This window comes from Colias croceus, chromosome 2 (genome assembly GCF_905220415.1).
Source record: "Colias croceus chromosome 2, ilColCroc2.1".
NCBI lineage: Eukaryota > Metazoa > Arthropoda > Insecta > Lepidoptera > Pieridae > Colias > Colias croceus.
In genome coordinates this window covers 4,748,746-4,774,511 of record NC_059538.1, presented here as the reverse complement: position 1 = coordinate 4,774,511, position 25,766 = coordinate 4,748,746, and the positions used below count along the sequence as shown (strand labels likewise).

General features: G+C 37.0%; 1 protein-coding gene across 4 annotated transcripts; it reads right to left on the bottom strand.

Moving 5' to 3' along the window:
* Positions 1–7: 7 nt before the first annotated feature.
* On the bottom strand, positions 8–19,533 carry LOC123699142 (regulating synaptic membrane exocytosis protein 2). Of its 4 annotated transcripts, none has more exons than XM_045646025.1 (22): positions 19,090–19,529; positions 15,780–15,984; positions 14,920–15,406; positions 12,624–13,156; positions 12,055–12,271; positions 11,310–11,474; positions 10,599–10,711; positions 10,181–10,426; positions 9,961–10,098; positions 9,594–9,752; positions 9,368–9,445; positions 8,300–8,405; positions 7,372–7,502; positions 7,186–7,294; positions 5,929–6,118; positions 3,783–5,455; positions 3,557–3,703; positions 3,286–3,430; positions 1,408–1,570; positions 892–1,089; positions 383–517; positions 8–303 (listed from the first exon to the last, which is right to left on the bottom strand). In XM_045646025.1, exons 1-22 carry the CDS (start codon positions 19,197–19,199, stop codon positions 301–303), a joined length of 5,451 nt encoding a protein of 1,816 aa, XP_045501981.1. In that variant the 5' UTR covers positions 19,200–19,529; the 3' UTR covers positions 8–300. The 4 variants fall into 4 exon arrangements, 3 of the variants coding, with proteins under 3 accessions (XP_045501981.1, XP_045501989.1, XP_045501999.1); XM_045646033.1 differs by having other exon boundaries at positions 7,246–7,294; XM_045646043.1 differs by having other exon boundaries at positions 3,783–3,910; positions 19,090–19,528.
* Positions 19,534–25,766: the final 6,233 nt, after the last annotated feature.

The following is a 25,766-nucleotide window of genomic DNA, read 5'->3' as shown; positions in this document are numbered from 1 at the left end:
ACACACGTTCGCATTTGGCTTTTAATACTTAATTACATTATCGAGTACACTATACATTTCCCTTGCTATAAAATGCTAACTATTTATAACTCTGGTAGGCATTCCGAAAGGAAAACAAATTAAAAAATTACAATTACAACTTTCGTTTTATAGAAAATTTCCTATGTTCGTGACATATTTTTGCAGTTTATAATAATATTAAAGCAGTATCACTAGATGTATTATTTGGACAACTTTATAAATCGTTTTAATATTTTTATTGATATTGTTCACCGACAGCACGTCAGCGATGAACCACAGTTACTGAAACAAATAAAATTGCATTTAATACATATTTACTTAACTAAATTTAAATATTATAATAATTTTACACGTTACTTACCAAAGACGTTGTTCCGAAGAGTTTGTACCATCCAATGACAATGTTGGATAAATTGAGATCATCTAACATAATTTGGGCGACACCCATGAACACCTTTTTGCCTTCTATGCGGCCGTAATCGCCCCACACAGTGACCTATAACAAAATTAACATTTACTGTTATTGTTTGTATGATGAACACTGAAGACCTAGTGGATTTTTTAAGTTGAACTTGATTCAAACCAACGTTTGTGATTTTTCTACACATTAAAAGATCTTTTGTGATCTTTTGTGTAGGGATATTTTTACTTTACTGCGAACGTAAACACCACTAGATGCATATTTTTGATAAAATATAAAAGAAAAGTGCAAAAGACACTCACAAAACTTGCACGCCTTGAAGTTCTCGCGGAACGTGAGTTTTTCTGGTACAGCGGGTCGAGAATTCGTCGCGCGGTGTTGTTCGGAGATACAGCACTTGTCGAACCAAAACACAAACATTTGCTAAATCCCGCGCAAAAGACACTCACTTGCAAAATGCACCCCTTGAAGTTCTCGCGGAACGTGAGCGTCTGCTGGTACAGTGGGTCGAGGGTTCTCCGCGCAGTGTTAGTCTTGGCCTTGGCAATACAACGCTTGCCGTTCACCAAGTACACCTTGATGTAGGGCGCGGGTAACGTGCGGCTGCCCTGCCGCGCTTGTAGCCCGCGCGCGCGGATCACTTCGACCTGATTAAAGAACATTAGATGATGTGGCGAGATGGAAAAAAAAAAGGAATAGAATCCGAAGCTTTTTGATCTGAAAGATGATTTTGAATTAAAAATTACCAAAAGTTGAGATACACTTGAATAAGCAGAATATAAGGAAAATGTTGTAATGTTTGCTTTGAAAAAAATATGTTTCCATCTATAAATACATTTTATAAAAGATGTACGAAGTATTCGTTAAATTCATGTTTAAATATTGTTTAAAATAATATTTTTTGAGAATATAAGAAATAAGTCTGGATTGAAAAAAGAACAAATATTTCTTATTTACAAAATTACCTCGAGGAAGCCCTTTTGATAGCACATTGACAGTTGCACGTCGCCTAACGTCGGCGCACCCAGTAACTGTCGTCCGACAAGTTGGCCCGGCCCCAGACCATCTATGAAGTCTGACAGACCACCTCCATCCGATGAACTGGATCCCCGCATCCCGGGAGACCATCTGCGATTATTTACAAATTAATCAATAGAGTCAAAACTATTGATAACATAACTATTGAGTAATATACATTCAAAGGACACACAGAGTCACAGAGAAAATAGGAAAGCTAGAATATTAAGGGGTAAATTGAGACTTACAGCTTTTTATTATGTATTCATTTATTCATTTATTTCTGATAGTGTTCTTGTTGAAGGTCAAGTTGAAAGCAAGAAGTTTTTATTGTTGGTCTATTCTATAAACTACGGGAAATGTACGTAGGGTACAAAGTAATTATTATAAGAATAAACAACATTGATACAATAGTGATGAAGAGGGCGGTAGTTCAAAGTAACGAGTAATAAGAAATAGTCCCTGTTTTTATATGAGACACAAGGAGAGGGGCGCAAATATTTAAGTTCAAACATGGAATATTTTCTATGTTAAAAATTTAATATTTGGCCATGGGATTGAAAAGATAAGTGATAAATGAAAGACGGGTTGAGGACAAAGTAAGATAAAGAGTTATTATTAGTTCCATCGGAATTATTTTTTAAATAGGTGATAAGCAAATTGCGTGGTGACGATTTGACTTACCTAAATCCCCTTATGTATCATATTGCTACAGATAACACAGAAAACTAAGGTGAGGTAACGGTTGGAGCATGCATATCTTAACATAATATATTGTTTTCATGTATAGAATGTGATTTATGATGTAATTTGTAGTGCGAAGTCTGTAAAAAGCCGTTCATTTAAAATTGACCAATCACAATCGTGCATACGTAACATAATTATACAACTCCCACTCAAAACACATAAAATTGTTGAAAGCGAACCGTCACTGTACCTTTTAACGCGCAAAGTAACTTCCAAAGTGTACAGCCTATGCGTATAGCGAGAGGCTCGTGCGATAAAAATACAAATGTAGTAGTAATAAAAACACCAATACATGGCAACATGCGTAAAAGACGAAGGCATAAAGAGGGTAAAGTAGAAGACGTCGAGCAACATCGATGAGCACAAAGTAAGAGATCGTCTGCACGGAACGGAGCGGACGAGGCGACTTACGAGGATCCCTCCGAGCTACATATGGAGACGAGGCTGGAGGACACCTCGTGCGAGCGCTTGAAGCTGGTCACCACGTTGCTGGAGCGCTTGCGCCGCGCGCCGGCCCCGCCTTCTACGCGGTAAGCGCGCAACCGAGCGGCGGGATGCCAACACAAAACATTCAGTACCCGCACACATATTGCGATCCATTTACACATTGCATTTATATTTGGGAAGTTGGGATAGTTTTCAATTAAATTACCTCACTATTCATGATGTTAAAATAATTGTATTAATTTAATTAAAAATGTTGCTATATTTGCTGGATTAGAAATCAACGCCTGCTACGATGTGCAAATAATAATGGCGGTTCTGCCTAAATACGAGGCAGCTTTTCATTCCAATATTATCGTTAAAATTATGTCGATTGTTTAACTAGGTATCTACTTTTTTAAATTACTTTTTTACCACTAAAAGCACTACGTAGCTGATTTTACAAAGCGACATGGCGCACACAAAATGTTTCGATGGGTGCATGTGGCATGCTGTATTTTGAGAAAGTTTCCCCTTATAATTTAAGTTATCAGGCGTCGATCATAAATTCAATCGACCGCCGATTCAATCGATAAATCTACCGCCACGTTAAACTTCACTATTGTGTCAATGTTGGCATTATTACAAATGCCAACCTGTCATCGTCGTTTTCACTGGAGGCTGAGGAGGCCCGGGACACTCCAGTGCCTCCCCTCAACTCACCGGGGACAACTTCTTCACTGCGTTGAACAGTAAACGAATTTTTTCCGCGTTTACCAAAACCTAACCTTCTTTTCCGTCCTGTCGATATTTTGTAAGTACATGATTAATTTACTTATGTATTAAGACCTTGACAGTTTAATTATTATATTAACGGAACAGTTATACAAAAAAAGGTAACTAATCGTCAAAAAAAAAGCATGTCACCTGTGGCCGATAGTTGAGATGTGGAATTGCTTTTCTTGCCCATACCCGGACCAAAATAGTCTCTTGGTTCTGCTTTCAACAAAGTATCGTCGCCAGCAGGCTCGTTTTCAGAAGTAGCACCAAGGGCCGTATCACTAAGACTGCCATCTAGAAAATAAATTTGAAACGTTTTATACATCCTAATTTAGTGCGATAATTCTACAAATAAGAATTTACCATATTTTACCTGCTTTTTCGTCAGGCGCATCAGTATTGCTTAAACTTCTCGTAAATTGTCCGCGTCTTGACTCTCGCCTTTCCAGAGTAGGAGGCTGGTTGTTATGTCGACCGTTTTCTCTACCTCCATAATCATTGCTGCTTTGAGATCCCATTTCAACAAGTTTCTTCCGTTTATTATTTGCATTCGTCGTACATTGGGTGTCATCCACATTTTCTTGACGTTGTTTTGTAGTCGGTTGGTTGTTATTAGTTTTTTCCGTTGCGTTGGTGACATTTGGAGACGAGTGCGAATCAACAGGAGCGAGCGCGCGGTGAGGTGAGCCGTGAGTTGGGGAATAAATTGTAGAGAACGAATTAGCTCTAGTACGATTATACTTTTCTACTTCGTGTTTTACATAATATGATGAATTGCGAGCATGCTTTGATTCTGATCTTACAGGTTCATTGTATGGTTCATAATCTGGACTTGGAAAAGGAGAAAGGGAGTCGGGCGAGTAAAACTCCTGAACGGTGGGAATTTCGTTTATACACACTATGTTTGCCCGCTTTTTAACGTTTGGTTTCTTAGGCGGTACCATATCATCCCTGACATTTGGACTTATGTCAAAATGTAACATACATTTGGAAATATTCTCGTATAAGTCTACTATATCATCAGGTGTTACTGGTTTAGCCGTCGTAGGTGATAATTTACTACAAAATAATTGATCATATATATCCCTATAACCATTGTCCTCCTTACCTAAGGTAAAATTAAGATGATCATACATTTCTGAATTTGGACTTATATCGACACTGTTGAAGTATTCTCTGTATAATGCATTGTGTTTATTATACCTTGTTTCATTTATTCTACCAAGATCAAGGGATAAACACTTTTTTGGTAAGCTATCTGTCTTCGCTATGTATGAATTTTCGCTTAAATCGTGTTCTAAAATGTTTGCTTTTGGTTTATCTACATTGACGTGTATCATTGTGGCTAAACTAGAATCACTACCGTATCCATGAAAATGGTCCGAATACATATCTTCAGTTATCTCGTCAGCAATAGTAGGTAATACATCTTGTGTGAAATAAGGATCTTCATCAAATGATTGAAAATTAAAAGAACCTCGTAAATGTTTAAGCATTCGTAAATTTCTCTTTTTATGACTTCCATATCCATTTTTTACCTTATGCTCAACGTGATAATCCTTTAATAATTTACGATCAATTATAGAGCTTGAATAGTCCCGTAATCTGCTGTAAGGTTTATCGAAATAGGAATTCAGAGATGATTTAACTACCTTTCCAATATCAGGGAGAATTGTAAAATTGGGATATTTTATATGATTCTTGTTAAAAAGATTTCCGACGTAACTTTTACTGTATTCATTATATTTTTCATCGTATTTAGGGTCTTTTAATATGCTTTCATAGGCTTTAAAGCTATCTTTTAAACTAGCACCTATAGAATGGCTACGTTGTAGTGCAGGGTATAGGCGATGATTAAATTGTCTTCTTGTTATAGACGAATAAGGGTTATTGAGTCTATCAAAATCGGGTACGTACTTTCTACTAGTCAAGGTACTCCAAGGGCTATAAATGGATCGGAAGGGGATAGTAGGAGATGTAAGGGTATCTGTAATGAAGCTATCACAAGAAGAGGATTTAATAATAGGACGAAAGATCCGTTTGCGGCTGTAAAATTATACACCAAATGAATGTTAACATGCAGAAATAAGGGTATTATAGTAAGTATAATTATGATAAATCACAAATAAACTTAAAACAACACAAAGTTTACATCTGATTTGAGACAAAATTAATTAATGTAATGTACATGCAGTAATTACTTCTCTATATAAATATATTATGTATATGGTTTGTACGTAATAAATATACCAAATTTACAAGAAATCATTGCCATTTTTAAGTGGCCTCATACATTTTTTAATAAATTATCCATCGATTATAAATTAACCATTCGTATTTACATATTATATTAAATTGAAATATTGTGTGGATTAAAAAAAATAGCATCGTCAAAGTTGATATAAATGCGAGTGTTATTCTTTTGTTTCACACTGCATTTTGATTCTAATACATGTCTACAAGAAGCCATAACGTTTCACACGTTCTGAACGAATTGTTAACACAGTTAAAGACGTTACCTTAACATGCGCGTGGGGCGCGGTCGCTCGGACTGCGTGCTGAACGCGCTGGACGTGACGGACGCGACGGACTCGATGTCGGAGTCGCCGGCGGCCGCGTCGGGCGACAGCCGGCGGCGAGGCGCCCAGCCGCCGCCGCCGCGCGACGCCAGCTCCGAGTCCGAGAGCCCTGCGTAGTGCCTTTCCCAACCTAAGCGATTGTGTACATTATACGCCCTATCGCTTATGCGGCCTCGATACTTTGTTTTTGGGTACTTAGTACTTTGTCAAGGAAGGAGGATTTTGTTCGATTATATTTATTTACATATTATGGATTGAAATCTTAGTAAGGACTAGCTTCCGCCCGCGACTCCGTCCGCGCGGATGTGGGTCTTCGCGTGGATGGTTATTTCTCCATTTTGAGTACCTCTGTCAATAACATCTTATAAATATCTATTGGACCCAATTCCCAAATACGGCTAGGCCTATAATAATACGCAACGTGTGTTCGCGGTTCTACGGAACAACGTCTATGGATAAAACTGAAAAATTAAGATTAATTTTTTTCTACGTATTTTTCCAGGATAAAACGTATCCTATTTTACGCCCAGGATAATAAGGTATAATTATACCAAGTTTCATCGAAATCGAACCGCTGGTTTTCACGTGATGCCTTCACATACAGACAGACAGACAGACAGACAGACAGACAAAAATTTTTTTAATCACATATTTGGGTTTGGTATCGATCCAGTAACACCCCCTGCTATTTATTTTTTCAATATTTTCAATGTACAGAATTGACCCTTCTACAGATTTATTATATGTATAGATTATTAAGACATGTATGGACAACAATTATTACTAAGAAGAAACTATATTATTAGAGATAATATATCCTGGAAAAATTGTTATAATATATTATGTTCTAATCAACTATACACTAACACTACAAAAGCGAAGCTTTTGTTATGGTGTCACGTTTAGTATGTACCTACTTAGTTTATGCTTTCATAAGTTACACAGACACTGATAATATGTTATACACATTTAATATGATGTGGTTAACGATGAAGGATTATGAAGATTGACTCCAAAACGATCGTTCTTATCTATTTTTTTATATACTAGAATCGTAAGTGTCACATGATTTCATTTTATAATTTAAGTCAATGAGTCATTTTATATTTCCCGATTCTTCCGTAACGACACTTGGCAATTCCTACTGAAACATCTGTGTAAGGTGTAAGTATGATGTATGAGTGTTGGTGTATTGACCTTGTGGCGTGCTGCGGTAGGTGAGTGTGGCGCCAATATGATGCGGGGCGATCCACTTACGTTCTTCGAGATCCGCCGACACCTGTGCTCGCATCGCCCTTTGTGTATTCTGTTTGAAACCATTCAGTCATATATTATCTCATCAAGTCATTTAAAGACTATAGATCGATTTGTAGATATAAGTACCTGATGAGGAATCTGTGGGAGCTGCCGTTTCTTTGGGCTGGTCGTAGGTGTCGCGGTTGCAGAGCGAGATTGAAACCGAGGTGCATAAGCATGAGTCGGCAACCGTGCGCCATCACCCCGATCTTCACATACTACGTTTAAATTTAAATTATTCACTTATGTTACTTCTGATAGAAATATTTATGATTTTATTAAAATTAAAGCTATTTTATCTGCTACGACTGCTCATTATCATTGGCGGAAACTAATTTTTAACAGCGTTTCACAAGGTCTATGGCGACAATATGAAATTAACATGAGTAGAGCATAGTTTTGAGAGTATTATTTAAAAGTTATGTAAAATAAAAAATTGAAACAAACTTACGAAGGTTACCGTTGAAATAGAAATCGGATAGCTGATTGAAATGACATGCAGTTTCAAAATATTTAACTTTATGGTATCGCTAAAATAAAAATATTAAAAATCATAAGATTATGGCTACGAGATAATATAAAAATGAGTCAATAGCGTGCTTACATTAGGTTAGGAAAAGGACGGAACAAATGTGAAATAAAAAATGTGAAGGAAGATTAAATAGTAGGTGAGAGTAAAGTGGTGATGAACGCGACAAGTTTAATTCTTGAGTGTTCCGTGCGGGGTCTGTGCCCGCTCTTATACAGTCCAACTAAATCGCTGGAGAAATTCAGAATTTCTGTAGAAGCGACGCTTTGAGTTTATGTTTCTATCGTGTCAATATTGTTAAGTCGTGTTAATTTCTGAAATTAATCATACAAAGTATCGCTTATACGAAATCTACATCTTATTAAGTCACATTTTCATTAGCACTGTTTTTCTACATTTATATGCGTTTAAACCTTGAATTATTTAGTCAAGTTTCGTACTCGATAGGCTTAGAGTTAGGTGGTATTAGCAAAGTTCATGGAAGACCTGTATAGCGGTAAGCGTCCCTGTCGTTGGGCGGCGAGAGCGAGCGGCGCGGCGACACGCTCCGCCCGCCGGCCGCGGATTGCGACCGCGCTACGTATCCAGGACCCTGCATAACAACATTGTACAATTCTCTCTGATGAAGAATGGCCTGTTTGTTCTGTTCGTACAATTTTAATTGCTATTATAAATGGCATAGTATGAAATTCCACAAATTTCAATGTCAATAGAGAGAAGTAGATTGTAAAATAACAAACAACGACGTAGGATGGCTTCTGTCACAATGTCATTTTTTTTTCGATTTCCTTATTTTGTAGTACTAAATGTTAAGGCCGTGTACGCGGTCCGTGCGCTGTTTGGCTCAAATATGTGATTTTTCAAACCAGATTGTCCATCAACCACTTGTCTTACAAACATATGAATTACTAATAATTTTAGGAAATTTTATTGTCTATATAGTTAGTTAAGAGTTTTTTTCAATTAATACAGTATTTGTGAATACCATCAAGATAACTGAGCCGATGATTACTTGATTTCGCTTTTAGTGTCAATTTCGAAGCTAAAAATATCTGAAATCGCTGACAGATCTAACACACAATTTTTTTTAACTAACTGCAAAAATCCTTATTAAAATAGTTAGTTAAAAGATTTTTTTATTTTGGACTCCTAACTTACGAAATTAAAATCCGAACAATGTGAATTTTTTTAGAAATTATAGTCGACAAAATAATTATTTTCACCAAGATATTTGACTTAGTTAAATATAATTTTTACATATTGCAATAAAAGAACGTCTTACTTATAAGATAAAATTTAAAAAATCAACTAAGGTACCTCTATTATTTTTCTACAATTTTTTTTAAAGTACTATAAAACACTGCGCGCGACCCGATTAAAATCAGTCGGCAGCGAGCCTTTCCAGAGAGAGGACATGTTGCTCGGCGCTCTCCTGTGGACTTATGCTGTTCATAGTAAAAGGATAGCGCAAGCCGCGATCTATCGTAATAGATCGCGGAGATTTTGACTTGCGTTAAATTGAATAAGCCCTCTTAAAACGATCGAGTAACTTACCCTTTCTCTGGCCATACCAGCAGTGCGCACTCGTCCGGCCGGGGACATATCCCGTCTGCTGTAACGAGTGCCATCCATCTGTGGTTGAATAAACACATAAGAATCTTTCTTTGAATATAAAATGACTATAATAGCTTTTTTTACAAATGCAATAACTTGAAGATAGGATATTGCCAATTGCCATAATCTAGTCGTGAAAGTTATATCTGCATTAGACAGTTCTTACCTCATTTGGTGGAGGTGGACTAGAGCTTGAAGCCAGGCTGGACAAAGAATGATGCCGCCGCAGGTCGCATTCACTGGGAGTGTCCGAGTCAGACAGTCGCGAAGTAGATGTGGATGGTGGCGATAAGTGCTCTCCATCCGCCTCGTCTTCACGGTACCTCTGTTTTTATACAATTAACATACAAACAACAGAAATTATAAATTATTTAAAAGATAAAACAAAGCAAGATATATTTGGCGAGCTTTCAGGCTCACGTCTTTTGTCTCAACTGTTATCATAATTTTTAAAATTTGCTAACATTAAAAATTTCTATCTAATAATTAATAAGTTGAATTATAAATCTACTATTAAAATAATAACTACTTACACCAAAACCAGCAAATTCATCATGCGGTTTCAATTTGTACCAATTTGGTTCGTGGTTCATCACCATATTGTCTAGGTCTAAAAGAACTTCTCCAAGGAAGTCATTTGGTCCATAACGATTTAAATCCCAAACTGTAACCTATAAAATAAAACACAATAAATAAATAAAAAAAACCGGTATAGTTATAAATTTTAAAATTACTGTTCTAAAATATTTTTACCTCCAAAGTTCTCTTCTTAATATCCGAAATACGTATTCCACAATAAACGAACGTTTGATTCCATCTCGGTTCTAAAGTATTAGCAAGGGTCTTGGTTCTACGTTTGCTCTTTTCGCTCTTGTCTGGTAGCAGGAAAATTTTTGCATAAGGGCACCGTGGAGAACCGTCAGGTCGAGGGCTCAACCCACTAGCTGATACCACTGTGACCAGAAGTTGGAGTGCCGATATGTCGAAATACACTTTGAGCTAGCAAATAAAAAAATATGGTTGATGAAATAACACATAAATGCATAGGAGTATATTTTTAATAATTGCGTTAAAATTTGATCTTTTCTCAGTTAGAATTTATTGCATACAGTACTGACATTCTATAACTTATAAATTTATATTTTATTGTCAAAAATCAAATGATATTCACCTGTATTCGACCAGCAACATTAGCATTTTGATTGTTTTGCCTCGCGTTCCGTCGACGTGACGTCACCAGTACGCTTGGCTTTTCGCCGCCACCCAGAACCTCCGTGTATACTTCTAAAGTAGATAATTGTATTTATACATAATATATTTAACTAGGTTTCCGCCCGCAGCTTCGTCCGCGCAGTCAAAGAAAAATCCGCATAGTTCGCGTTCCCGTGGGATTTCCGGGATTGCGTCATTTTCATTCATTCGAACGTAATTTCATTTCAAAATATGTCCAAGCCAAATTTCATGAAAATTGGTTCAGTAGTTTAGGCGTGATTGAGTTACAGACAGACAGAGTTACTTTCGCATTTATAATAGGTATTAGTATGGATTCGTATTGTTTTTCAGATGCGTGTCAGTGATGTTAAAGTATAAATATTCTTCTAAATAATTATCTTATTACCTACATTTAAAAATCAATAAGTATTAAAGAATTGATTGATTTAATTAATCACATAATAAAATGTATAATCAGTGTAACACAGATAGCACGTAACGATTTACACACCTTTTGATCTACAGATAGTGAACATTGCAAACAAATGCATTAGGTGATGTAACATAAATCATTGCGATTCCTTGTGATAATATTGAAATGATATTTTCACGAAGAATCTGTTATTCTTATAAATTGAATACGTATAGTACAAGTCTGAACGAAGGTTACCTTTGTGGGTTCTCCAAGGTTGCGCAAGGAGTCTAGCGGAACCCAAAGGGCGAGACACGACGAGCTCAACATGTGTGTCGTGTTTGCTGTTAGCCACCACTGCTGCCACATCGTCAGCACTTCGACCTTGTAATGGAACCCCGTTCCATTGTAACACTTCATCGCCTAAGTACATTTATAAATTGAATATGCGACACCAGAAATTTATTCTTAACAGAATAGACATGAGTATATTATTATATCGAATACTAGCGGTCCGCCCCGGCTTCGCCCGTGGTACATATTTCGCAATAAAAGGTAGCCTATATTCTTTCTCAGGGTCTAAAGATTGTCTGTGCCAAATTTCATCAAAATCAGTTGAGAGGTTTATGCGTGAAATCAAACCATACATACATACATACATAATTACATAATTACAAACTTTTCCTCTTTATAATATTAGTATAGATAATTAAAAATTTTGTAGGGACCACTTACCAGTAGACTGGTAAAAAGTTTTAGCTATAACTGATTGAGATGGGAATTTATTCCTTTGCACTTGCGATAAGTACTAAAATAACTTATTGAGACGACTCAAAGAAATATATGTTGACTAACTATTACCCTTTAAGACCCTTTCAAATTATAATTTATTTGAACAGCACTGAACTCAATGCGTGCCCAACCGCTGAATATATTTAGATTAGGATATTTTTTTTTGATTTGACTTAATGGATTATAATATTAAATGGAAATACGTATTAACCTATTCTTAGCTGTCCTTCTAAATCTGCAATAGATCCTTTTTTGACCTTCTCCACTATAGCTCCTCTTGTGCCATCTGGTAGCATTTTCCCCCCAACGACTTTCAAGCCGAGAATAGCCGCAGACGAGTGCGAGCTTCCTTCGACTATGCTCTTCCGTAGCACCATGTGACCGACCATGCGAGTGCCATCCGTAGTCACTTGCCAGTTTAACGGAAACTATTGAAAACAAAGAAGATATAACAAATGGACGACGATGTTAAAGTATCGAAGGTTAAATCTACAGAAAATAGCAATACTAGCATATATGCAACGCACAATTAAGTTAACAGTCATGCCGAATAATGCAAACATGCCACAGCCAAACAGAGGTACGTTCATATTTACAATGCTATTGAACAGTTTTCATGAACTCGTATGTAAGAAATTATAATATGAATATTGTTTCCAGTAATTTTGTTAAGAAAAGTGGATGAGATTTAGGAAGCTGTTCCTATTAACGTAATTGTGATGTATTTACTTTGTATAGACTTTATTTGAAAGCAAGCTAGAATGTAGCCATTTAGTGTACCTTAGGGCACTCGCCCCTGTTAGAATCTTCGCTGGAAGTAAAAGTGCTAGACGTGTCGATGCCTGAATCTTTTGTAGCAGAGTCTTGACTCGTTTGTCTTTCAGATTCCCATCGCAAAGAGGCCCAATCGTGTGGGACGACTGAAGAGTCGCGGCCTCCTCGGGGAAACGTCGCTGCCCCTTCGTGTCCATCGAATCTAACAGTTTTTTTTCTTCTTTCAGTAAATCTTCTGTTATCGACCGAATCTTCCCACAGATAGGCGCTTTTATATACAGCCCGGTCAGATGTATGCGCTTCGTCTCTCACGTAAGGACGCAAGTACGAACTCTCCCCTTCGTCACGCGTGCGCCACCGACAATCTGTGACCGAGTCAAAACTATGTCCACCGGTAGGCACTGTGGCAGTGTCGAGTACTCCGCTCCCCTCGGGTATGTATGAGGCCGGCGAATGATTAGCTAAATTGTAATAGTTGTTTGCAGCCACGTTGGAGCGAAGATGAGGGTTTCGAAGTGAAGCACACGCCTCTAGATCTCCTATGAACGATATCATATGGATAGTATCGCGATTACACGCCAATTTGGCTTGCGCCTTGTCTTGCGAGCCCGTACGCGCCCGGATCCAATGTCGCTTAGTGTTAGCCGATCATTTTTAATGTTTTGCCATATTTATATTCTATTGCAGAATAAGAGAAAATGTAATTTTGTATTCAAACGAGGCAGTGGCGTTTCTTTGAGCGTCAAATAATATAATGCAATCGAAGCAGTGTTGATGCATAAGCGAAAGGAAAGTGTGACAAATCATCCCAGTCATACAAAAACATACGAACATAACGAATATACACTTCCACCAAAACTAACATTTTACATGTCACCATATTATGTTACACTCTTCTTTTCGCTCCCAACATGCTTTTGCTCAAACCAGATCTTTGAATTCATTTCATTTTTTTGTAATTACTACAATACTATGAAACAACATATAAATCTGTTGTTTCATGATGTCTGATGATAGAAATTAAAATTAAATTTCTTATTTAAATTGACAACAAAGAATCTGATTTAAGCAATTATAATGTGAATGCGCATTAGACTTTGGTTACTTTAAATATATCAGGAAACTGAGATATACTTTAAAATAATTTCTAGAGAAGTATACATATCAACAGACGTAGTAATGCCATGTTTAATGCGCCCTCACCCACATTAACGATTTAAACAGACATTTGAAAATGGAAGAAGTATGGGCAATTAGAGAATCAACAGCGACCACAGATGGTAGACCAAAGACGTACATATCAGACGACGAAAACGATTAAGGAAAATATTTGTGTATCAAACATCTAACGTTCAGCAGTAATTACAACAAAATTATTGTTCCGATAGAAATCTTCTCACCGATAAAAATTTATTCATTTTCTCGTCTAATATTGCTTGGCGCTGTTTTCTTGCGCCACCAGGGCAGCTCCTATCTTTATTACCTGCAATGTAAACAGTAGATGGGGTGATGATTAGATGGCTCGGGCATTGACGTAACCAGCGAATGTTCTTGGGTGGGCGAGACGAGCCAGTGGTGAAGGGGCGGGACGGGGTCCGTTCTTGTGAATAAGACTAGCTTCCGAATTGGCCAAAGTTACTTTCATTACATCAGTTTTGTACCTATAGTTTATGTATTTATTAGAAATGTCCCTTCCCGTCCCTCCTACGCTTCTAGGCTAGACCGGGCGCGTACGCGCTGTGCGCTAGACTTTGACAAAAAGACTGATAGCCATTCAATAAATTAGTATTAACTTGCGTATCTCCAACTATTGGTCCAAGTTAGTATTCTAATCATTTTCTTACATTAAACTGATCTAAACAGCTGTCTATATCTGTAAATAACAACTAATATAATAAAATATAGTGATGCAACTAATTTGTAAAAAACCTACGATTTCATAAGTAAATGATTTAATATAAGTAAATAACACTATTTTACTGCTAAGTTCAATATCTAGATTGATTTATGTAAATAAAATGTGGCCTTTTTATTTAAATTAAATAATATTTTACCTGAAATTGCCTGAAAGGACTGACTGAAATTGGAAACCTCGCACGGAACACCTTTACAATTGCATAATGTTAGGAACGATTATGAGTGATTTTATTTGGTATTGATTGTTTTTGTGCATGGTTTACTAATTGATTTGAAGTGTTAAATGTATTGAAATGTTGTGTAGGATGAACAAAACCCTTGGCAAGGATTCGTGACAATCCGGAGAGGTTTGGACGGTGAATGGAAAGCGGGTTGGTTCACTCACCGCGATCGCGATACTCGTCGTTTTCGTCGGAAACACATTCTGGCACTTCATCGTCGGAGGACGAGGAGCGAGGCGGCAGCGGCGGGTGCACGCCTGCTCCGTGGGGCAACGGCAACAGCTGCGATTGTGGCAGCGGTGCGCCTAGATCGTCTATTCCGTAAGGCTTTTGTCTCGGATGGACAAGGTGTGGATGTGTTCTCGACAGTCCCTCCAATTCCCCATAGCATTTCGCCTCTTGTTGGCTGTACTGACGTCGGAGGGCGCTTCCAGATCTCTGTAACGGTTGGTTCTCTTTTTCTGCCGCACTGTGCGCTCTTTCAAGTTTAGGTCTTTTATCTAATGTTGCATCTACCTGTGGTGGTAAATTTCTCATATCCGACTCCATTCTCCAAAGCATAGAATCTTGACCGGCACTTTTGTGAATCCATTGCCCGGTTTTCGATAAGAGTTCTTGCTTTTTACGACAGAGAATACAGACCCAAATTACCTGTAAGGTGATATTATAATACAAGAGATAGAGTTTATAACTTTGTAATATAAAATATTAATAATTAAAATGTTATTTACAAGTGCATATAAATGACATAGTTCTAACTAGGCTTTTACGAAATAAATTAATATTACGTATATCATGCCTTGCTAACAAAGATTTCTCTACTATCAGTTTACCTAATAGTTCCGAAATAAGTAAAGGTATTTTGTTATTTGCTGTCCGTCCCAGGTTGAAGATCCAATTCCAGGTGTATAAGTAGGTATACTATTATACCTATCAACTAATTTTAATAACTTATGAGACAGAAGCGGACTATTCACTTCTGAAATAATAGTTAACATTGAACTATGCATGCACTGAACCAGACCTTATTAGATCGCAAAGTAACTTTTCCCCCACAGCGAGCGCAGCATCGAACGCGACAGTAGTGGCAGGAGTGGCCGACACCGTCCGCAAACTTCGTTTTTAAGCAAATGTGGCATGTAGCAGCCAACTCAACGCCAGCTGCACGTTGCATCTCATTCCTTGTACGAATCGTTTGCTCCAAAACGGCTACTTCGTCTTGTTTCCGTCTGAATAGGGAATAATTTTACATAATAAATTATAATCAGGACTATCTATCGGATTGCCAAATTTATCTTTGTCGGCAAAAGTGGGATATTGCTGAAACGTTAAATTCCATATTTAATGGTACATATTTTTTTATACACATTACGAACACGACTGTAAACAATAGCAAGTGCACTATTTTCTTTGTTTTTCGCGTATTTGTGTTAAAACCGGACCGGACGGACGTAACCATAGGGAAGACGTATGTGTGAATAGTGGTTCGCTTCGACACTCGAATACGAAGGTTTCGCCGAATCTGTCTAGTATCTAATACTATAGTATAGTATTATAATATCTGCGTTCGAATATATTAAGTATATCTACTGTTTACAGCGCAAATACACAAGCTTATACCGAATATGAAAGTGTCAATGCATCATAACACATTTGATAAATCTTTTGTTCAATCCTAATCACTGACCTCCTAGTTGTTTCTATGGTCTTAAGGCGTCAGCAGGCGATTGACCAATATTTGCTGTAATTTTTCATATAATATCTTGATAAATTTTTACTTTATCGAGAATCGCGATGAAATCAATTAGGTACGTACCTACACCATTTGATGTTATTTCATTTTCATTTTATCAGACACATTAATCTTTATTTTCTAATATTATCACTACATAGTATAAAACAAAGTCGTTTTCTCTGTCCCTATGTCCCTTTGTATGCTTAAATCTTTAAAACTACGCAACGGATTTTGATGCGGTTGTTTTAAATAGATAAACTGTTTCAATAGAAAGGTTTTAGTATATAATTAATTAGGTTTTAGACAAAGCGGGCGAAGCCGCGGGCGGTAAATAAGCTAGTTAATTATAATTTTGTCATATCTCAAAGGCGGCGTGATTTTTAATTTCAATTCACCAAGTTTTGTTTGATTCTACCCTATGTTTTACTTTTGATCTTCTTAACTTGTAATTTTCTGAAATGTATACCTATATTATAAACGAAGTCCTTATCAAATAAAAATCAATTAAATACAACTGAACAAATAAAGGACTTTAAAATATTATTACTTATTTATAATTTAGTAACAAAGTAACTAGTAAGTAAGTACTATTTTGATTTGCATCTTATGCATTGACAGTGAAATTACTGACTGTTATCAACCGTTTTAGAAAGATGAATCTGATGATCTCTATGATGTATCTCCATAGGGGCCATCCATTAATCACGTGATGTTTTTTCTGGTATTTTTTGACCCCCCCTCCCCCTTGGTGATACGTGGTGAGGTTTAAGACTACCCCTCCCCCCTCCCCCCTATATCACGTATTTTTTCGTACCTGCAAAGAATCAATTTTTTATTTATTAAAAAATACTGGTATAAGTATCATCTAATTTTATTATAGTAAATTAAAGACTACTATAATAAACGTTCAGAGGTAGACAGAAATATTGCAGTTTGTTTTTGAATGACATAAACATAATGAAAGATATGCGAAAAAGTTATACGCGTTTGACTAAAAATAAATACATGTAACGCCGCTTTTCGGTTGAGTATCGCGCGCTTGTCGAAAAATAAATACACGTGATATATTACTTTACCCCCCCTCCCCCTTGTGATATTTCGTGATGTTTTGATGGATCCCTCCCCCCCCCCCCTTTCGAGCCTCACGTGATTAATGGACAGCCCCATACCAAATTTAATGCAAGTTGGTTCAGTAGTTTATGCGTGATTGAGTAACAGACAGACAGACGGCGTTACTTTCGCATTATAATACGTATTAGTATGGATTAATCGTTGTAATTAGGTATTAATTAAGTATATTAAATAAAGGAATTTATAGACGTCATTTGAATTATTGTAACAAAGACTCTGACTTTTAACTAAGTTGCGCAGTCACCTTCCCAAAAAATGAATTTAATTCAAAATAATAGAGATTAAAAATAAATCCGACTCAAACTTTACGTGAACCGTAAGTAAAATAAAAACAAAATGCAGAGATAATCGTTTATATAAAACTTCAATGATAGATCTTAAATATTTTCAAAGGTCAAGTATGTTCCAATATTATGGATAAACGTGGATATTCGTGCGTGAGAATTTTTTATTAAATATGTTTTCATCAGTACAATTACTATTATTGACAGTTTAGCTTAGTATAAACATGTTTTATAATTTTCTTATTTTTTGTACTAAAAGTGATTCAGTTTCCGATAAAAACCATTTTTTCACGGAGGATTAAACAAGACGATAAATCTTGTAGGGAGCTGAAAAACAAGGCATCTAATCCAATACCGTTTGCATCTCTCTATGTCTCGTACCTAGTTGTTGAAAAATTACTTGTGTGCGCATTTCAATACTATGTTACCGCATAAAATAAGTAAGTAGGTCAAAATCAGATCTTAAGATCTTCTCCCAGCTACCTTGCAGAAACTCCTAATTTTGGTTTAAATATTTTATTCATGATGAAGATTCCCATTGTTACATTCTAAATACCGTATATGTAAATATTTTCTACTGTACCAGTAATTTCCGTCATAACGCCCGCCCATATCCACAAAAGAATAAATAATGTCAGTTCCTACAGTAGGTAATTCAGTAGATATACATGATGGCACTGTGTCGGTTTAATGAAGAAAAAAAGATTTATGTACTTAATTTAATTTATTGCACACTGATGCAGTGCTGCGTCATTTTAATATAGGTAATTTATAGGTGTATAGTAATTGGACGGAATTTGACAAGTGAGATATTATTATGTTCCATGTTGCAGTCCATTAAAAGAAGATTAAAAGTATAAAATCACTTTCTATTAAACAATCTAATAATAAACTGGTTAGGTACGTTTAATCGATAATCGTTTATCGCTGTTCATGTAGTCTGAGCCCGATAAAAATGTAGCTGTAGGTACACCTATACATTTAACTGATATAGGTACAGATGTGTCTATTAAAACACGAAAATGTTTTCTTATCCGATAACGCTGATTGTAGAATCAAATCATATCTAACACATTATTAAAACAAAGTAAGTAACATAATATGTTAATGAATGAAGTCCCACCCTCATTGGTAAAGTTGAGTTAAAATATAAAATGAGCTGACAATGGACAACTGGTGCACACCTCATTATCTCATGTTCGCGTTGTTCCTCTTGTCTTTGCCGCATAATAACGCCCTCGATGATGGCGCGCTCCTCGGGCGTAAGGTGCGATAGGTCTGGCATGTCGGCCATGGCGTGCGGCGGCGGCCGCGAGCGGTACGCGGGCCCGCCGCGTGCTGCGGTGCTGTGCCCGCGGCGCAACAACACGCGCTACTCTGTCAGAAGGTTTATTTAATAATGCCGGGAGGGCCAATAGCGGCCAACGCTATACTGACGTCAGCGGGAATATTGATCGCCGTTCAGCAGTATTCCTTCTTTCAGACCCGCCCTAGCGCGCCGACGCCCGCCCTTTTCCGATTATATGCGTGCGCATATCTTTTAGAGACTATCAATAGCTGATGAGCGGTAACTTTAAAGAAATTTTATATGTAGTAGGTATAAACTTCTGAAAATAAACAACGTAATATGAAATAATGTTTTATTAGTTTCTAGTCACAATCCAATGGGGGAGGGGTACATTCGCCTGGTAAATGATTCACACGATCATTGTGAAAAAGTGTCTTGACACCATCTCTCCAAGGGAATTTTTTAAAGCGTAGACGCATGTATTCATAGTCTCTGCATTCGCCTTTCTCTGGAACATGGTGATTGGCACATATAATACCTTGAATAATAATAAGCGGAAATCCTACAAAGAACGTGAGGAATCTGTATTTCTTCCAGGAGTCTTTTTCATTATGAAAGCGAGGTACGCATGGATTGGCAGGAATCCTCGTGGGGCGGCAGCATGGGTTGGGAGTTATTTTTGGCCCTGCTCCTGGGGTCGCACAGGGACATCCACAAGGTCTAGGTGGTCCTCTTGGAGGACAACATAAACTGTAATACCTACAGTAAATTCTTAAGTTCTTGATTATTTTTCTCGAAAAAACCATATCTTGGTGTTATATTGTTGTGTCCATTAATTTTATGAATTATGTTAAAATTATGATTATTGTTGAATAGGTATATTATCTTTACATGTAAGTATTTTAAAACAATTTATTTTATGGATTTTGTATGTATAGTACGACTGAAATTTTGAATAATGGCGTTTAATTTGACAAATGCTATCACTTCAAGATCACTTCATAAAATGTTTTTAAAAATGAGAAGAATATAAAATAATAAAATTACCTGTGAAAATTACTCTTAAAATATGTCTATGGTGATTTTGTTATAGGTATTACGAGTATTGTTATTATTACACTAATATACCTACAGTCAAAAGTCATCTACTACCAACTAGAAAAGAAACGATGCTACAAAACCAGAGTACCTACAAAACGGTCCGCGAAGCGCCGAATTTTCCCTCGCTTTCTCATATTTAAATAATTGACCTTAGCGAACAATGCAATAAAAGTACAGGGTCTGGGGTAAGGGGTACCTAAATCTGAGTAAGATTTTAGTGTTAATGTTGTAAATGAATTTTCGGAAATCTTATGTTGGATTACAAAATATACCTACGCTTCGTACCTTGGGTTAAGATAAAAACAACAAAAAAAAGGTCTGGATAATTTGTATAAATGATCAATAGCTTCTTACCGATATTCCAAGCACAAATCTTATAAAATTAAGAAATAATTAGGTATCATCCACATCGTATTTTATAAAGTAGTATATATAGGTAGTTCTATTTATTTAATAATCTAACAAATCGTCAAAGATGCCCGCGAGCTAAGCCCGCGAAATTGTCACTATCATCATCATCATCATCATCATCATCAGCCCATATACGTTCCCACTGCTGGGACACGGGCCTCCTATGAGGGTACATGGTACAGGCCATAATCCACGTGCGTGTTGGCGGATGACACATGTCGTCGAACTTTTTAATTCTTCGACATGTCGGTTTCCTCACGATGTTTTCCTTCACCGTTCGAGCAGTGGTGATATTATAACATGCGTAGATAAATTGAAAAATCAATTTATTTCCTGCGCGCTCGCCTGGTCTCGAACCACGGACTTATCGGTTCGAAGTCCGAGGTCTCACCACTGAGCCACCACTGCTGTCTAAGAGCTATCGCGCACGAGCAACTTTGTCTCCGCAACTATTTTGTCTCTCCCACCCATGGGCTAGTATGAAAGTGCGCGCACGTAGCGACGCTACTCCCCATACGCTACTAATACGGCGACTATTCATTGATGTATATTAAAGAGGAAGCGCGCACAAGCAACTTTGTCTCCGCAACTATTTTGTCTCTCCCACGGTCCCACCCATGGGCTAGTATGAAAGTGCGCGCACGTAGCGACGCAACTCCCCATACAAATTGATGGGAGAGACAAAATAGTTGCGGAGACAAAGTTGCTCGTGCGCGCTTGCTCTAATAAGATTGTAATGATTTAAGCTGTGATGTGGTGTGGTGGTGTGAAGTCAAAATAAATTATAAAATAAAAAATGAAACTTAAAAGCTGTGCTTAAAAGTGACACATAATTCTGTGCACATAATACTATTAGGCACAGAGATCTGTGCTATTAGGGGTCCCTAGACGATCAAAATTGCTTGACAAGCACGTCAAGCAGTTTTGACCGTCTAGAACAAGGGTCTTCAACGTTTATGAAGCCAAGGGCCAACTATACTTTGATATTTGTTTGGTGGGCCGCAATAAAACAAAAACTTTTTATCACTAGCTGCGCTCCGCGGTTTCATCTGCTTTTTTCAGTTCCAGTAAGAATGTTGAAATAAAAACTAACAATAATATTTAAAGTTATTTATTATTTAACTAGCTTCCGCCCGCGACTCCGTCCGCGCGGATGTCGGTCTTTGCGTGGATGGTTTATTTCTCCATTTTGAGTAACTCGGACAATGACATCTTATAAATATCTATTGGACCCAAATACGGCTAGGTCTATAATAATACGCAACGTGTGTTCGCGGTACCTACTTCAGAACAACGTCTATGGATAACTGAAAAATTGAGATTAATTTTTTTTCTACGTATTTTTCCAGGATAAAAAGTATCCTATTTTACGCCCAGGATAATAAGGTATAATTATACCAAGTTTCATCGAAATCGAACCGGTAGTTTTCACGTGATGTCTTCACATACAGACAGACAGACAGACAGACAGACAGACAGACAGACAGACAGACAGACAGACAAAAATTTTTTTAATCACATATTTGGGTTTGGTATCGATCCAGTAACACCCCCTGCTAGTTATTTTTTCAATATTTTCAATGTACAGAATTGACCCTTCTACAGATTTATTATATGTATAGCTTGTATAGATTTTACAAAAGTAATTCAAATTGAAATCAATGCGACGATTGACATTGTTTATTCTTAACTAGCTTATCAATATCAGTCCCTATGGTGGTCGTTGAAATCCTCAAACTGTTTACAAGGTGAATATCGGTGATTCTACTCCTTGTCTTCGACTTAACGTTTTTCATCCGAGAAAATAACTGCTCGCACAGGTATGTGGTACCAAACAGAGATGTCATTTTCAGTGCATGGTCTCTTATCTTAGGAAAATGTGTAGTAGTGATATATTTTGAATAGAACTCGAACAATCCTAAGTTGAATTTGTCTTTCAAAGAAGAGTTGCATTGTAATTCTATCAACTCCATCTGAACATCATCAGGGACATCTTCGACAGAAACATTGAATAGGCGAGCCTTAGGGGCGAGCAAACAAATTCAAGCTTTTTTCATGTTTTCGGAAATCGGTAAAACGCGACTCGAATTGTGTTTTCAGATCCAGCAGCGCGGTAATATATTTGTCCATGTTGAGAATTCGACATGACGATAAATGTGGAAAATGCGTGGTCATATTATTTTTTAACTGATTGATCCACAACTCCAACTTCACTTCAAACGCTTTTAAAGCGTCAAATAGTTCATGAACCATATTATCTTTTCCTTGCAATTTCTTATTTAAATCATTGAGATGTGCTGTTATATCAACAAGAAAACCAAAATCACTTAGCCATGCTTCATCACCAAACTGTGGAATAGCTTTATCCTTATTAAGCATAAATGCTGCAATTTCTTTTCGCAAATCGAACACCCTTTTTAACATTTTTCCCCTGCTAAGCCAACGAACATCATAGAAATAGGTAATGTCACCATATTTGGCGTCTTGTTCTTTTAAAAACTCCTGAAATTGCCTGTGGTTAAGACCCGGTTTTTACCACAATACTCATAACGTCTTGAATATTAACTGACTTAGCACTTAAATTCTCTTGATGTATGATACAGTGGTAAGTACTGTATTAAAGAGACATCGGGATTATTTTTTTTTATTAAAGCAACAAGTCCTTCGTTTTTTCCAACCATAGATGGTGCGCCGTCTGTGCAAATTCCAGCCAAATTTGATAATTTGAGTCCATATCTATCTATGACGGAATTGAACGATTCCAACACATCACATCCTCTTGTACTGCCTTTCATAGGAAAAAGAGCAGCCATTTCTTCATTAACGACAAAATTAACGTCAATGCCGCGAATGAACACTGCCAGTTGAGCGGTGTCAGTTATGTCGGTACTTTCGTCGAGTACAATGGAGTAATAAACAAATTGCGACACGCGTTCCTTTAATGATCGTTCGATATCATTAGCCAATTCTTCTCCTTGCGACTGTAACGCCGGAGAGACTTATTTTGGAAAAAAGTTGTTTTTGCGAGGGACATAAAACTTCTGCTGCGGCCTCCATACATTCTTTTATGAATTCACCGTCGGTAAATGGTTTTGACTTCTTAGCAATTTTCTCCGAAATTATGTAGCTAACTCTTACACTTGCTTCACTATCTTCATTTTGTTTGTGAAAAGAATTCTGTTGTTTTTTAAGTTGTTTCTTCAGAGTCTCCACCTTATCAATTCGTAATTGTCCTTGAAGATGTGCAAACTTACTCGAATGTTTTGACTCATAATGACGCTTGATATTGTATTCTTTCACCACAGAAACTGATTCATTACATACGAGGCAAATAGGTTTTTCCCCGGCACAGACGAAAAGATATAAATTCGTCCATTTATCTTGAAATAATCTGTGTTCATCAACGACCTTCCGTTTTCTACTTGAACTTGCTGCCATCACAATAATTTGATATAACTTAATCAAGTTACAACTTGTTTAAACGCACTGAACGAGCGAATGAGATAAACGCGTCCAAAGTTCTGTGAGATGCAAGCCTGACTGACATTTGAGCCGCACGCGCCACTGCGTTTCGGCGACTCCCTCCACCCGCACACCGCACCGTGCGCCCCTACCTGCCAAGCGCGAGCGCGGAAATCAGTTTTGGACTACGCGCGTTTTATTTAACCTATCTGATGCATGAAATAAATAAAATAACATATATCTTTAAATTATATAATAGAAATAAATACATAAAAACAATTTCTATACATATGAACCGCATTTTGAGTAAACTGATGCCGGGCCGCCAAGGATGCTGCCGCGGGCCGCACGTTGAAGACCCTTGGTCTAGAACGAAGCTTGATGTGCTTGACAAGCAAACTCGATGCTTGATGAAGCTTGAAAAATTATAATTTTGCAATGCTTGTCAAGCATGATTGATCGTTTAGAACAAGCAACAAGTGTAAAGTTGTCAAGCAACACATTCAGTGTACTACGGAACGTAAGTGCTGATTTACACAGGGTCAGTAACTGACTACAAATTCGAGGCAAATCAGTGTTGACCCCACAGAACAGTAAGAACATAATAGAAGTGCTATAATGTCATCATTAGTATGAAAACCAGTGTCGCCAAACCCACACATTTAAACCGATAGTTATACAGTACACTACAAGTAAACTATGCCTTTGATTGGACAGCTTAATTTGAGTAAAAACTAACTTAGGTTATAAATTCAGCATTTCAATATGTACCCTAACGAACCAAGTTACGGTTTATTTTAGTATAACATCCCTAGGTATATTAGCTGTTTTGTTTCTCTTTGCTCAGAAATTCCAAATTCGAAAACATTCAGCTATTCCACAACAGATGGCGTTGGTTTTCAATACATATAACTTTGAACCTCTACACATAAAGACACAGAACAGTAAGAACATAATAGAAGTGCGATGTGGGCGTGGCCCACGTGTCACTAGTAAGGTAAGATCACCTAACTCGCTCTCAGTTGTGCGCAGAAAAATATTCGAGTCGGTTGTCAACTGTCAAACCTTATTTCCATATTTATTCATTATTTAGAGCGTGTTGTTCGGTATTAGAGTGGAAAAATGATAGCAGACGAAATAATATCAGCAATCGAGGCATTTCATACCATCGGTAAGTCTTATTTTAATTTATTTTAAATATATTTTATGTTACAACTTCGCTTGTCGTAATTTGTCAAAAATTTATAAAAATATTAAGTCAAAATGAACCTTAATCCATAAGAAATAAGTACTAATATAGATTGAACAGCAAACAAGACTTTCTGGAATATTATTGAAATAAACAAACGAATGTCGGATTAGTGATGCATGTGGCGCATATCGACAGTATCGATACTTTAGAAAAGACAAACATTTCAAATATTAAATTTTATTCTATTTTTCCTTAGCTTTCATTCGTCCTATTTATTTATAGATTTTCGAAAGAGCCTAATTTAAAAGAGAAATGGATAATAAATGCAACGTGACGAGTTAACTGGATGCCGAACAGCAATAAGCAGTCTAACAAAGGCCACCTATACATCAAACCTACGGCAGTTC

What these genes read in the sequence shown, in the direction of transcription:
- LOC123699142 (XM_045646025.1), bottom strand. Translation starts at nt 19,199, where the DNA reads ATGGCCGACATGCCAGACCTATCGCACCTTACGCCCGAGGAGCGCGCC. An exon ending in CGCGAACATGAGATAATGAG is followed by an intron (nt 15,985 to 19,089) that starts GTGTGCACCAGT and finishes TTCCCTATTCAG; the next exon opens with ACGGAAACAAGACGAAGTAG. An exon ending in ATGTTGCTGGTCGAATACAG is followed by an intron (nt 10,427 to 10,598) that starts GTGAATATCATT and finishes TTTATTTGCTAG; the next exon opens with CTCAAAGTGTATTTCGACAT.